The sequence below is a fragment of the Trichomycterus rosablanca genome, chromosome 5 (assembly GCF_030014385.1).
Source record: "Trichomycterus rosablanca isolate fTriRos1 chromosome 5, fTriRos1.hap1, whole genome shotgun sequence".
NCBI classification, from domain to species: domain Eukaryota; kingdom Metazoa; phylum Chordata; class Actinopteri; order Siluriformes; family Trichomycteridae; genus Trichomycterus; species Trichomycterus rosablanca.
The window spans coordinates 47,348,995-47,363,675 of record NC_085992.1 but is presented as its reverse complement, the minus strand read 5'-3'; the positions used below and the strand labels follow the sequence as shown (position 1 = coordinate 47,363,675).

The 14,681-nt window shown below is 39.9% G+C and overlaps 1 protein-coding gene across 1 annotated transcript in view; it reads right to left on the bottom strand.

The window, feature by feature from the left end:
* zgc:154142 (uncharacterized protein LOC555481 homolog) overlaps positions 1-1,178 on the bottom strand; it is a 50,669-nt gene extending 49,491 nt beyond the window's left edge. The window contains exon 1 of the mRNA XM_062995292.1: positions 1,043-1,178. Within this exon, the coding sequence (XP_062851362.1) occupies positions 1,043-1,178 (136 nt within the window). The remainder of the gene's footprint in view (positions 1-1,042) is intronic.
* Between the last annotated feature and the right edge of the window lie 13,503 nt (positions 1,179-14,681).

The following is a 14,681-nucleotide window of genomic DNA, read 5'->3' as shown; positions in this document are numbered from 1 at the left end:
ATTTTCCTCCCTGTTTCACTTTTAAACTTGTGTTACAGCTCGAGGTTCTGAGAAATTGTGAGAATCAGCTTTTTGTTGAGATGCTTGTCGTTAAGAAGAAGCTTAACCTTACTAAACCTCTCTTAATTATTAGTGATCATAAGTTCTCTCCACTAATTAAATTCCTTGCTCATTGTTTTGGTACAAGAAGTCACATTAATCTTTGTGCACCGCCGCCACACTTCATAGGAAATAACAGCACAGCAGCGCAAAAGCGATTCTTTGTATGTAAATGCACCCTTACTGAATGTAAGGAAACAGTAAAGAAGTAAAGGTAAAGTGCAGTTTTTATTGTATTTTAATTGACTTTTTTATATATATTTTGTTTTATGCATTTTTTCCCTTTTAGCACGTCCAATTGCCCAATATCATCATGCTTCCTCTCCATCAATGCCGATCCTCACTCTGATTGAGGAGATAGAAGCTAACCCATGCCCCCTCCGACACGTGGGCAGTAGCCGTATGCATCTTGTCACCTACACTTGACAAGTGCAATTCGGATCAGCACTGTGTACAGAGAGACACACCCAGACAGAACTCTTTTCCCATCTCTGTGCAGGCACCATCAATCAGCCAGCGAGGTCGTAGTTGCATTAGTTATGGGAGAGTCCCTATCCGGCTTTTTTAACATCCCACCACTATCTGAACAACAGGCCAATCATTGTTCATGTGGCCACTCAGCCCAGATGGCAGGCAGAGCTGACATTCGATACGATGTATTCCAGATCCCAGCTCTGGTGTTCTAGTGTGTGTGTGTTTTTTTAACTGTTTTCAATTGTATTTCAGTGTTTTTATATTATATTTGTGTTATTTTTAGTGTATAAGTGTCAAAAACATCCCCATTATTTAATATTAGCCTAAAATATATGCAGTTCCACAGGACCATGAAAAAATATCTTGAAACTCAACGTCTTTTAAACTCGCCGCCACTCCCAGAACCAACAGATGTCGAGTTTCAAAGTACAGCTGTATCTACTTTCAAAGAGCCAAAAGAATAATGTACCTTCAGTTTCTCCACCTGTGGAGCTGTTGTTCTCAACAACATAAACCACAACCAGGCCGATGCAAGCCGCAGTCATGGCCACAAACAGAAGAATCAGGCTTTTTTCCAGTGTGGTCAGCCTCATCTTGGATGGCATCTTCCTTCCCTGCTCCTCCACCGGCGATGCCTGGGTCTGACAGCAACGTCTTTAAGTTGGCGAAGAATATTTTCGTACAGATCTTTATCATATGTACTGAATCAATGCCATTAGAGTTGAACTTTGTAAGGCTGCACTTTGTTCTCAGGAGAGCTGGATATTGCATCTGCAATTCTTTATCCACGGATAGTGATCTGTCTCTATCAGCTGTAAGTGTTATATTGATAACAGAGTGAGAGTTCAGGACACAGTGTGCACTCTGATCAAAGTGACTGTATTTGTAATCTACACTATATGGCCAAAAGTTTTGTGACTAGAAGTGTTTCTGTGGGAATTTGTGCCCATTTAGTCAAAATAGCTTTTTAAACAGAGGGCTTAGGTCTTCACACCAAACTTTTTTAACCAGGTCTTAATGTCTACATCACTTTGCCCATAGACACACAGTCATGCTGGAACGGAAAAGGCCATCCCTAATTTCCTTTGGGGATCAATAAAGCAAGTAATCAATCAAACTGCTCCCACAGTTCGATGCATAACATTTGTTTTATATAACTGACTTTATACACCTACTAACAAGTGTGTTCACATACCTTTGGCCATATCGTGTTCTATCAATATATGAATGATTTATTATCATTTAAACCATACTCACCGTGACCCTGACCAGTTTTGATACAGGTTGGCACATGCCAACTTTGACATGGTTCTTGTGGTGGATTCTCCTAATCTACCTTAATGTGTACTGAAAATGTTGCCGCTAGTGCCAACAGCTCGACCAGACAGTAGGAGGAAGCAGGAGTCGCTCAAACTTTACTCTCCAGGGTGCTGGCTCCCATATGAAACTGCTGAGTAATGCAAGTACTCAGTCATGACTCTGTAAATCACAGTTACATTACAGAAGCTAAATAGAAATTCTGTTGATATAATTGATATAATTGTTATAATTCATTGTGCAGGGGTAGTTGTAGCCTAGCGGTTAAGGTACTGGACTAGTAAGCAGAAGGTCGCTGGTTCAAATCCCACCACTGTCAGGTTGCAACTGTTGGGACCTTGAGCAAGGCCCTTAACCCTCAATTGCTTAGACTGTAAGTCGCCTTGGATAAAAGTGTCTGCTAAATGCCGAAAATGTAAATGTAAGACTTTGTGTAAGGCTTAAAAAGATAAAAAATTTACAAGGGATCTTCAAGTTTGCGCACTTTTATAGTTTGGTTGCAAGCTGTGAGGGTGGGAGGAGGAGTAATTGGTCATGTCTGAGAGATGCTTATAGTCCGGATTTAGCACCATCTGATTTCTTTTTTTTTGGACCCTCAAAGAAGCTTTGAGGGGAAGAAGATTTTCATGTGATGATGATGTGAAAGCAGCACTGCATCAGTGGCGCATAGTGTGCAATAATATTAATAATAATGTAAGTATTTTAATTATGTGTGAAATAACTTTTTAACTTTCTATTTGCTAATTTTTTTTCTTTTTTATTCTTTGTTTTAAATTATTAGTGTGTTTATTCTTCTACATAAATGAGTGCTACTGTAAGAACTGCATTTTCCCTCTGGGATCAATAAAGTATTTCTGATTACGGCTAATAAATCACTTGGAATAACACTTGGAAATCACTTGGAAAGTGATCATGTGGAAAAGTCATTTCTTTTTAAAATTCTTAATAAATAGAGTTTAAAAAGTGCGGAAACTTTTTGAAGACTCCTCTATATGTCTTACCTACTGTTAGCAAATTAATGAAATTTATTGTTAAGGCTTGATAAGGTTTTTAAATGCAACAATGCTGTGTGTCTCTGTCCTAAAAGAAAAGACACAGTGAAGCACAGATAAACTGTCCCGTAGTGTTCCGCAGCATGGCTACTTCACTATCTTATTATGATAATGGTGGAGCAGGGCAAGAGCTGTTCACATCTCCCATAAACACATAAAGCCTTGTATTAACTGCTATCAGTAAGATTAGCTCGACACCTTACAAACTTTTACCAAAGACCTTGACCTGAGGTTCAGCGCTAATATAATGTTTAGCAATGAGTTTGCAATGCCAAAAAAAATTAATTAAGTACTGTACTGTTTTATACTGTACGAGTTGTTAACAGCTGAACTGACTTTCTTACTCAGCGGTTTATTGTTTGGTATCAAGCCTATTTAAGAAGTGCAAAACTCAGCTAATTTATTACACTGCTTTTTGTGCCAATAAACTAGTAATTTATTAACCAGCTTACTTATTAACTAGCATGTAGGCTAGCTAATGTCTGATTTCACAGGTCTGATTTCATACTGTGGCATTGGCACATTAGTGTGCAGTAGAAATTAATGATAAGAATGTAAATAATGAGAAATAGGTGTGTTCCAAGCTGGGGATTATACGAGTGAATTTACTATCCGTTATGATGACACCCTTCGTCCAACAATACCCAGTATTACATTGATGTCAGAAGGGGATTGAAAGAAAGCAAAAGGACTTAGGCTAGATCCCATATCAGTAGTGGATGCTGGGTGAGCTGGTGGTAAATAACCCCAATTTTATATGCAGTTGATTTGCATAATTACCTATCGGGTCCATATGCAAATCACAATGACCATTAATTACAATGGCCATGTCTGCCTTTCACATATGATTGGGGTATAGCTCCTATCACAGCGTTTTAAGATGGTGACAGATGTACTCTCAGGCACCCCCTCGGTTCAGGAATGGTCGTTCCCTCTTCACATAGATGGCCTCTTTGACTCCCTGTTCAAACCAGCGTTCCTCCTTGTCAGGGATCTGCACATCTTCATCATTAAATGAGTGGCTGCTGGCTTGTAGGTAAGTGTAAATCGTGGAGTCCTGGCCAGAATAGCTATACCCCAATCATAGGTGAAAGACACACATGGCCATTGTAATTAATGGTCATTGTGATTTGCATATGGACCTGATCACCGGTTCCATTGTTATGCAGTGGGCGGTGATCGGTCATTATGCAAATCATCTGCATATAAGGTTGGGGTATTCAACACCAGCTTAGACTGAAGAAGTCACTTGGATGAGTGACAAAACATAAATTATCTCTACAACAAACTTGTGTCCAGATTAACTGATTCAACTTTGTGGATTTTTGTACCTGGATTATTAATCATGCATCAAGAAATGCTAACAGAGGACAAAAAGAGGCTGTGAAGAATTGGGTTAATCTTCGAGTAAAGGTAGGCTCCACCAAATACAGCACAAGAGATGGTACCAAGAACTAGCCAGCATACCTCCAACAGTTTGACAAGATAGCAATGGCAGCAGGATGAAGCAATGCCCCAAAGATGGCTCCACCTTAGAATAGCTTGTGCTCCAGGAACTGCTAGATCTCCCACCAGATGACAGAGTCACATGAACAATAACTATGAACTTTTCACAATATTATGCATGGTAGATGGTGAAAGATCAAAATTATTTGCAATCATTCACTGAGAATTATAATTTTTTAAATAATATTTGGTTAATGGTGAGTTATGACCCATCTATGATTGCGTCCAAAGACCTTTGGTGGATCTTCCTTTTATAGCCAATACCCTCTGTTTGTACCACTTCACCTGTAACAGGCTGATTAGACAAGAGGGGGCGGACACACACGCATAGATGTTTTACAAAGTTTAATGATAACAAAAGACTAGACAAAGTTACACAAGACAGGTTTAAACAAGACAACACACACACACACATAAACGAACGTAAATGCTAATCTAACTGCTAACACTAATCGCTAAATACATGAAACCTATGCTATGCTAAATGCTAAAGCTAATCTAAACACCAGAAACATACACCTTAACAATCCTAAATCCTATGCCAATCTAACACAAAACATGAACAAGACTACTTCTAAAACAAGACTTCTAAACCTGAACAAAAGCATGGACAATAGGTAGAGACAGATCTGACAGATCTGACAGATCTGACAGATCTGACAGATCTGACAGATCTGACAGATCTGACAGACCTGACAGACCTGACAGACCTGACAGACAGGTGCAATCAGCAGCGCAGCAAACCAAACCAAACCAAACCAAATTCAAAAGCAAATTGGTCTCTGCTGACTGATCCACAGCTGCTTGCTTAAGTCCTCTTAGCTTATTACCTGAGACAAGGTGCAGCTGTGGATAATTAGCCAGGAGCACATAGAGGCTGGAACTGTGACATCATCTGCTTATAGTGAAATGTTTCGAAAAGGCGTGACTTTATCCCCGTCAACTTTGTCCAAATTCTCAATTTGTTTTTTACTTTGCAAATTACTTATTTACTTTCAGTTACTTAAACTTTTATTGCGTTTTACAAAATGTCCCAACCAAAGGTGATGGAACACATTTTACCAGAATTACTTTGGTTGTTTTGATGTTTAGTAGCTGCATTAGCAACTTCATTCCTTCATTTATCATCAATAACTGTTCTGTCCTCATTCAGCATTAGAGGTGAGAACTGGCCACCAGACAGGAATCTATCCTGGACAGGGAGCCAGTCTATTTCAGACCTTACAAGCTCATTTAATCACACTGAGCAGCAATGTCCACCTCGGGGCCTTTCCTACAGAACTGGGAATAAACCAGTGTACTCAGTAAGGGATCATGAGGGAGAGAACATGCCACTTGACACTTTCACATATCTAAGAATAAAATAGAATAACAGAATACAAAATAATAAGGAAAAGTATTTTAATATGAAATTAGCAACACAATGGCATGGCTTGTAGACTGAGTGTCACACAGCAATGTTGGACCAAGGTTTGATCCTCACTAATTATCACTGTTATCACCCTCCTACTGACACCATTCAAAAGTAGAATCGGCTGTTCTAAATCACTCCTGAGTATTAGTGACTAAATATACACTGATCAGCCATAACATTAAAACCACCTCCTTGTTTCTACACTCACTGTCCATTTTATCAGCTCCACTTACCATATAGAAGCACTCTGCAGTTCTACAATTACTGACTGTAGTCCATCTGTTTCTCTGCATACTTTTTTAACCTGCTTTCACCCTGTTCTTCAATGGCCAGGACCCCCACATGACCACCACAGAGCAGGTATTATGTAGGTGGTGGATCATTCTCAGCACTGCAGTGACACTGACATGGTGGTGGTGTGTTAGTGTGTGTTGTGCTGGTATGAGTGGATCAGACACAGCAGCGCTGCTGTAGTGGTCCTGACTATTGAAGAACAGTGTGAAAAGGGGCTAACAGGGAGAAACAGATGAACAACAGTCAGTAATTGTAGAACTACAAAGTGCTTCTATATGGTAAGTGGAGCTGATAAAATGGACAGTGAGTGTAGAAACAAGGAGGTGGTTTTAATGTTATGGCTGGTCAGTGTATATGTGTCTGCTTCTGAGATTCAATTTTTGTGCCAATATAGTTTGGAACTCGATAGTAAGTGTTAAAGAAAACAGGTGGGGTGTGGTGACAAATGGGGTGTGGTGTAACTCAGGTCTTTAATATGACGAAGGATATTAGTGGCTGCACCTAGTGAGGTTAATTACCCTGGTTATTTGTTTTCACAATGTGTGTGTATGTATGTGTTACAGTTTAGTAGCACACCGAGCTGAAAGTGTCTGGACTTGCTGAACAGCTCATTGTTTTGTTAATGGTTTTCTAAAGTGCACTTTGCGTTCCCATTTTGTGCTGTAAAGCAATAAACCTGAACAATGGAACAAAGCCTTACCTGCCTCCTGAGTCCTCTTCACTGGCTTAAATCAACTTGTTATAACTTGATTAGTGCTCCCCTTTAAAGCACTTGCAAGTCTTTGTGTGGATGTATGACCTACTGCTTCATGGCTGAGCTGTTGTTGCTCTAGGAAATTTACAGTTAACAGTAACAGAATTTGAAGATGATAAGAAGCGTTTTATAATGTTGAACATCAGTCACGGAGCTCTTCTATTTTACTGCCAGTGTATATCAACTTTATGCTTTATTTTATGTATCTTGTAGCACTAAATGTGTAAAAGTAAGCGGAAATCAAATTTGGAAACTCAGTGATGTTATTTAAAAGACACCATAGGGCCAAAAGTATGTAGACTCCCAACCATGAGCTTGTTAGACGTTCCATTACCAATCCATGAGCAATGAGCATTATTATGAAATTGGTCCCCACGTTTTGGCTTTCACTTGTAAATTCTATGTCCTGGCTTGTACATTTACATTTTAATTAATCCTGAAGGTGTTTAAAGTGGTTGGAGTAGGGGCGTTGTGCAGGTCACAACGCTTCTCTACACATTATACAGCGGTACATTGGAACTCAACATCAGTTGGTTCTGGGAGTGGCGCTGAGTAAGGTATTTTTTTCCCATAAGGATGTTTAAGAAACCTGTTAATGTGTTTCATGGTCCCGTGGAACTGCAAATATTTTAGGCTGATATAAAATAATGAGGTTGTTTTTGACACTTATATACTGAAGATAACACAAATATAATATAAAAAACACTGAAATACAATTAAAAACACATTACATAAGAAGTGACAAAATAGCTGGCTGTGCCGTTATTTCCTATGTTGTGTGACTTTTTGTATTAAAACAAATGAGGAATTTCATTAGAGGAGAGAACTAATGAGCAGTAATAATTAAGAGAAGTTTTGTGTTACTGTGTCGTTCTTTTAATACATTAAGTCACATCAAGCTTATTTTTACTATAAGTGTTTTAGACTCAGAAAAGCTGATTCTCAGGTGGTGCAGCGGTAAAACACACGCTGTTCACCAGAGCTGAGACCTCGAATACATCGTATCGAATCTCAGCTCTGCCTTGCCAGCTTGGGCTGAGCGGCTACGTGAACAATGATTGGCCTGTTGTTCAGATATGGGTGGGATTAAGCCGGATAGGGTCTCTCTCTCTCTCATGACTGGTGCAATTACGACCTCTGCTGGCTGATTGATGGTGTCTGAACAGAGATGAGAAAAGAGTGCTGTCAGGGTGTGTCTCTCTATACACAGTGCTGAACTGCACTGCACTCGTCAAAGTGTAGGTGATAAGATGCATACGACTGCTGCCCACGTGTCAGAGGGGGCATGGGTTAGCTTAGTTCTCCTCAATCAGAGCGGGGATCGGCATTAGTGGAGAGGAAGCATGACGCAATCGGACGCGCTAAAAGGGGAGAAAAAGGGGAGAAAATGCATAAAATAAAAAAAAGTACTAAATAATGAAGAGAAGTTTAGTGTTTCATTGTCGTTCTTTTAATACATTAAGTCACATAAAGCTTTTTTTTTTTTAGACTCGGAAAAGCTGATTCTCACAATTTCTCAGCACCCTGAGCTGTAACACAAGTTTAAAAGTGAAACAGTGAGGAAAATCCAGATAAACACATATACATGTGGAGCTTTCAGACTGGATCTAATGGTTATTCTACACAAATGCAGATTCGTCTCATATTCGTACTTTGATGACGTTTTACTGCACCGCTCATGCCAGCGCCGAACAAAGCGACTGTCGCACACACGTTGAGGTTAAAGGAACAAATTTATCCACAAAGTTCATCAAGTTTCAAAGATTTCGAGTTTAGGGGACGTCAAGTTACAAGGTAACGCTGCATGCCAAAACATGATTTCATGGATCTTAGTTTATGCAGAAGGAATTGCTGCTGAACCAGGAAAGGGCCTTCCCCAAACAAATGCCACAAAGATTGAACTGTTCTTTAATTGTATGCTGTATCGGCATTGCTATGCCTGTGTACAACTAAATAAACAAGCATTTGACAGTGAACGTGTCACGGCTGATTACATGTCACTCAGTAACAGAAGTAATTGTCAGTGACTGTTTTAATCCCCACAGATAGATCATAATGATTGATAATAATAAGCACTTTTTGAGAAGTCAGAGTCAGAGCATAGGGTTTCCAGAAGTAAAGAGCATTTAATAATATACCAGTTAAGTGTGTTTCAAACAACTTGGGGATTTTCCTTTTTCTATTGGGTGATAACCCATCTATAGGGGTTAATGCTGACTGTAAGAATTTGTCTGTTGAATTTCAACACAGGCAAATCTCATTCTATTTAATGAAAACTAACCACAGTGTCTCACACCTAGTGTGAAATTTGGTTGGTCTGACAGTGCTCCCCACATCTGAGGATTGTTTTTAGCAGGATAAGCTCCATGCCACACAGCCAGTTAATGAAGGTGTGGATGAAGGACCACCAAATGAAGACCTTGTCATGGCCAGCATTGTCATCTCCAGACCTGATCCATATTGAAAGCAGAATGTGATAAAGAGGAAGATGGATGGCCACAAGTTAGCAAACAAAGCCGAGGTGGTGGTGGAGAGCAAAGGGTAGAGAGATGACAATTCGTGCTATTTTACCAAATATTAATTTCTGAATCTTAAAACTGCAACCCCAAATCAAAAAAAGTTGGGACAGCATGGAAAATGCAAAAAAAAAAAAAAAATACAGTTTCTTACATTTATTTAATTGCAGACAGGATGAACCTGAGATATTTCATCTTTTGTCTGGTCAACTTCATTTAATTAATTAATAAACATCCATTCCTGTATTTCAGACCTGCAACACATTCCAAAAAGAGTTGGGACAGTAAAGCATTTACCACTTTGTAATGTTGACATTCCTTTTCAGCACACTTAAAAGACGTTTTGGCACCGAGGAGACCAAGTGATTTAGTGTTTCAGCTTTTATTTTGTCTCGTTCTTCCCGCAAACACGTTTGAAGATGTGCAACAGTACAGGGTCGTCATTGTCGCATTTCTCATTTTAAAATTCTCTACTGGGGACAGATCGAGACTGCAGGCAGGCCAGTCCAGTACCCGTACCCTCTTCTTCTGCAGCCATGCCTTTATAATGTGTGCAGCAGGTGGTTTTGCATCGTCTTGTTGAAAAATGCTGGACGTCCCTGGAAAAGATGACGTCTTAAAGGCAGCACATGTTGCTATAAGATCTCAATGTACTTTTCTGCATTAATGCTGCATCACAGAAGTGTTACTGACCTTTGCCAAGGGCACTGACACGACCCCATACCATGACAGACCCTGGCTTTTGGGCTTGTTGCTGATAACAGTCTGGATGCTCCTTTTCGTCTTTGGTCCGAAGCACATGGCGTCAATTTTCTTCCAAAAAAAGACCTGGAATGCTGATTCATCTGACCACAATACACGTTTCCACTGTGTGATGGTCCATCCTAGATGCCTACGAGCCCAGAGAAGTCGATGTCGCTTCTGGACATGGTTAACATAAGGCTTCTTTTTTGCACAGTAAAGTTTTAAGTGGCATTTGTGCAGTAACTCTGGATTGTAGTGCTTGACAAAGGTTTGCCAAAGTAATCCCTCACCCATGTGGTTATATTAGCTATTGTTGAGTGACGGTTCTTGATGCAGTGCCGTCTAAGGGATCAGAGATCACGGGCGTTCAGCTTAAGCTTGCACCCTTGGCCTTTACGCACTGAAATTCCTTCCAATTCCTTGAATGGTTTAATGATATTATGCACTGTAGAAGGAGAAATATGCAGATCCCTTCTAATCTTACTATGAGGTTCGTTGTTTTTAAACATTTCAATCGTTTTCTCACACATTCGTGGACAAACTGGAGATCCTCTGATCATCTTTGCTCATCAAAGACTCTCAGTCTTTCCTGATGCTGCTTTTGTACTAAAGCATGATTACAATCACCTGATGACATCACCTGTTTAAAATCACATATTATTTAGTTTTTAACCCTAAATTACCCCCGTCCCAACTTTTTTTGGAATGTGTTGCAGGCCTGAAATGCAGGAATGGATGTTTATTAATAAATGAAATGAAGTTGAGCAGATAAAACATGAAATATCTCAGGTTCATCCTGTCTGACATCAAATAAAAGTCAAAGTAAATGTAAGGAACTCTGTGTTTTTATTGTATTTGCATTTTTCATGCTGTCCCAACTTTTTCTGATTTGGAGTTGTAGTATAAATTACTACTGTGTTTTTTAAATGAATATAAACTTGTTGCAGACAGTGCACATGTCACGGCTGATTACATGCTTTAGGATAAATGTGAAAAATGTCAAAAGATATGACATTAATAAGGCAACAATTATTAAATAAAAATTGGTTATGTAAAAAATAAGCAGTCACTTATGGAGGAATAAATGGGTGATGCAGTGCTATAGGCAGCAGTGGAAATATAATTAGCAGTTTATGGAGAAAGCCAAGATTTAGGTGCACGCTTAGGGTTTGTTTTGCACTTCTCTCCACTGCGGGACCAGTGATTTATGAATGCATCTGCCTGCGGTAATAAAGCAGTCTCTAATGAAGCCAGAGGAAGGTGACCTTGTGCTGCAGGATGATTTTACTCTGTGTGTGTACCGTCGTAGTTTGTGTGGGTGGATACTGCAGAGGCTTGTGAAAGAACTATTCTATACTGGACATCAGGCTTTCTAACAGTGGCAATTTGCAATCATGCGTGAGTGTTCACATGCACACACACACACTTGTATCAGTGGGAACAGTCCTAAAGAATGCCAGAAAGCTTCATCAGTTTAAATCCCAGTCACATCTGAGATTTTGGCAGCAAATGGTTCAGATGTTGGTGTGTGAAACTACTTATAACCATAATTCCTATTCAAAGTAACAGTGTGTTTTAGTGTTTAGAACTGTGCACATAATGCAGTGATGTCAATCTGAGCCACACCCAAGAAATGCATTCTCCATGCCTATGACTAGCTCAGTGACATACACTGATCAGCCATAACATTAAAACCACCTCTTTGTTTCTACACTCACTGTCCATGTTATCAGCTCCACTTACCATATAGAAGCACTTTGTAGTTCTACAATTACTAACTGTAGTCCATCTATTTCTTTGCATGCTTTTTTTTAGCCTACTTTCATGCTGTTCGTCAATGGTCAGGACCACCACAAAGCAGGTATTATTTGGGTGGTGGATCATTCTCAGCACTGCAGTGACACTGACATGGTGGTGTTGTGTTAGTGTGTGTTGTGCTGGTATGAGTGGATCAGACACAGCAGCACTGCTGGAGTTTTTAAATCCCGTGTCCACTCACTGTCCACTCTATTAGACACTCCTACCTAGTTGGTCCACCTTGCAGATGTAAAGCCAGAGACGATCGCTCATCTATTGCTGCTGTTTGAGTTGGTCATCTTATAGACCTTCATCAGTGGTCACAGGACGCTTTCTCATGGGGCGCTGTTGGATGGATGTTTTTGGTTGGTGGACTATTCTCAGTTCAGCAGTGACAGTGAGGTGTTTAAAAACTCCAGCAGCGCTGCTGTGTCTGATCCACTCATACCAGCACAACACACAATAACACACCACCACCATGTCAGTGTCACTGCAGTGCTGAGAATGATCCACCACCTAAATAATACCTGCTCTGTGGTGGTCCTGGGAGAGTCCTGATTATTGAAGAACAGCATGAAAGGGGGCTAACAAAGCATGTAGAGAAACAGATGGACTACAGTCAGTAATTGTAGAACTACAAAGAGCTTCTATATGGTAAGTGGAGCTGATAAAATGGACAATGTGTGTAGAAATAAGGAGGTGGTTTTAATGCAATGGCTGATCGGTGTGTATATATAAGTATATTTGTTTTTTGACCTGCTGGTGGAATAGCCAATAGACCTAAGACCACACAACCACATGACCAGAGTCCATGTTTTATCCAATAAAACACTATTTTAATAACTTGCAAGAACTTCACATACTTGGACTGCTTATGGCTAATCTGCAATTAAAATTAGAAGTTCAAATGTGTGAAAGCATCCAGACAGATGCCATCATCAATCCCCACGATGCGGATGATGAAAGGCATTACCTAAAGCACTGGTCTCTTCTGGAAGATTTATTTCTGAGCAGCCTGCTTTACTTACGCCAATTTAGGTCAGGAACTTAATCAGTAAATCAAATGGAAAAGCTTTTAATTTGTTCAAAGCTTTATAGCTGAGATGCTGCTGTATATTATTCATCACATGAAAGGCAGGAAACACCCGGGACAAGTCACCAGTCCATCACAGACCTTGTATTGCAATTTGAAGTATAATAAAGCCAAATAAAAATTCATTTGTTCTAAAAACCGAGTTCATTAAAATATAAAGACAAAGAAAATGTATCTAAATTTGAAATGACCTCTGTAAGTCACTCTGAATAAGAGAATCTGCTAAATAGATAAAGTATAAATCTCATAAATCTCAGAGCTCAGTTCAGTTTATCATTACAAAGATAAAGAAACTTTGAAATTACAGCCACATATGGAGTTAGTTAATAAAGTTACTTGGACAGTGGTAGCCTAGTTGGTAGAGCTTTGGGCTATCAATTAAAAGATTGAGAGCTTGAATCCCAGCTCTGCCATGAAGCCATGATGGCTGATGCTGCGCTCTGACCCTAGTTTCCAAACAAGCTGGGATATGTACAGTAAGAATTTTGTTGTACTGCACATGTGTATACATACACCAATGAGACATAACATTATGACCACCTCCTTGTTCCTACACTCACTGTCCATTTTATCATCTCCACTTACCATATAGAAGCTCTACCATCTAGAAGTTCTACAATTACTGACTGTAGTCCATCTGTTTCTGTGCATACTTTTTTAACCTGCTTTTACCCTGTTCTTCAATGGTCAGGACCACCACAGAGTAGGTATTATTTGGGTGATGGGTCATTCTCAGCACTGCAGTGACACTGACATCAGACCTGGTTCTGGACTGCGTTGATGTCCACCCCAGCGCCCCCATAGCACCGGCCCTGCATGTTTTACTTTAGTTTCACCCTAAGCCAGATTCGAACCTAGGGTGGAAAAATATGCGAGATGCGCTCTGCCCACTGCACTACTCAAACAGCGGTGTGTTAAACACATTGTAATGCTGATATAACCTGCACACACATGACGTTACAAGGACTAAAAGTGAACACTACTTAAAATAATAACCAAACGCTTTCTAATTCCCACGGTAGCGGCAGAAGTTGCTCGCCCTGTTACAGGTTCAGAGATAATAAAAAAAAAAAAAGCCTTTGCTTCTGTTGCACTTGCCCCCCCCCCATCCCCAGCCCCACCCTAGCGTCGGCCCTGATCGACATGGTGGTGGTGTGTTAGTGTGTGTTGTGCTGGTATGAGTGGATCAGACACAGCAGCGCTGCTGGAGTTTTTAAATACCGTGTCCACTCACTGTCTACTCTATTAGACACTCCTACCTAGTTGGTTCACCTTGTAGATGTAAAGTCAGAGACGATCGTTCATCTATTGCTGCTGTTTGAGTTGGTCATTTTCTAGAGAAGCAGAAAGGAATTTGGTCAGATAAGGCTAAAGTGAAACTTTATAGCCTAAACTCAGAGTGGTATACATTTAAAGAGGATGTCCATATACATTTGGCCATATAGTGTAAGTCAGAGACAAAATATGTTCACAGGTAAAAAATGTGCATTTAAAAGTAAGCCAAATGGAACAATTCATACAGAGTTCACAGAGAGTAAATATGAAGAAAATCAAACCTAAAATGCTCGACAAACCCCTCAGTGAATGAAGTGCAGAACATGCTGCAGTGAGACGCTGATCT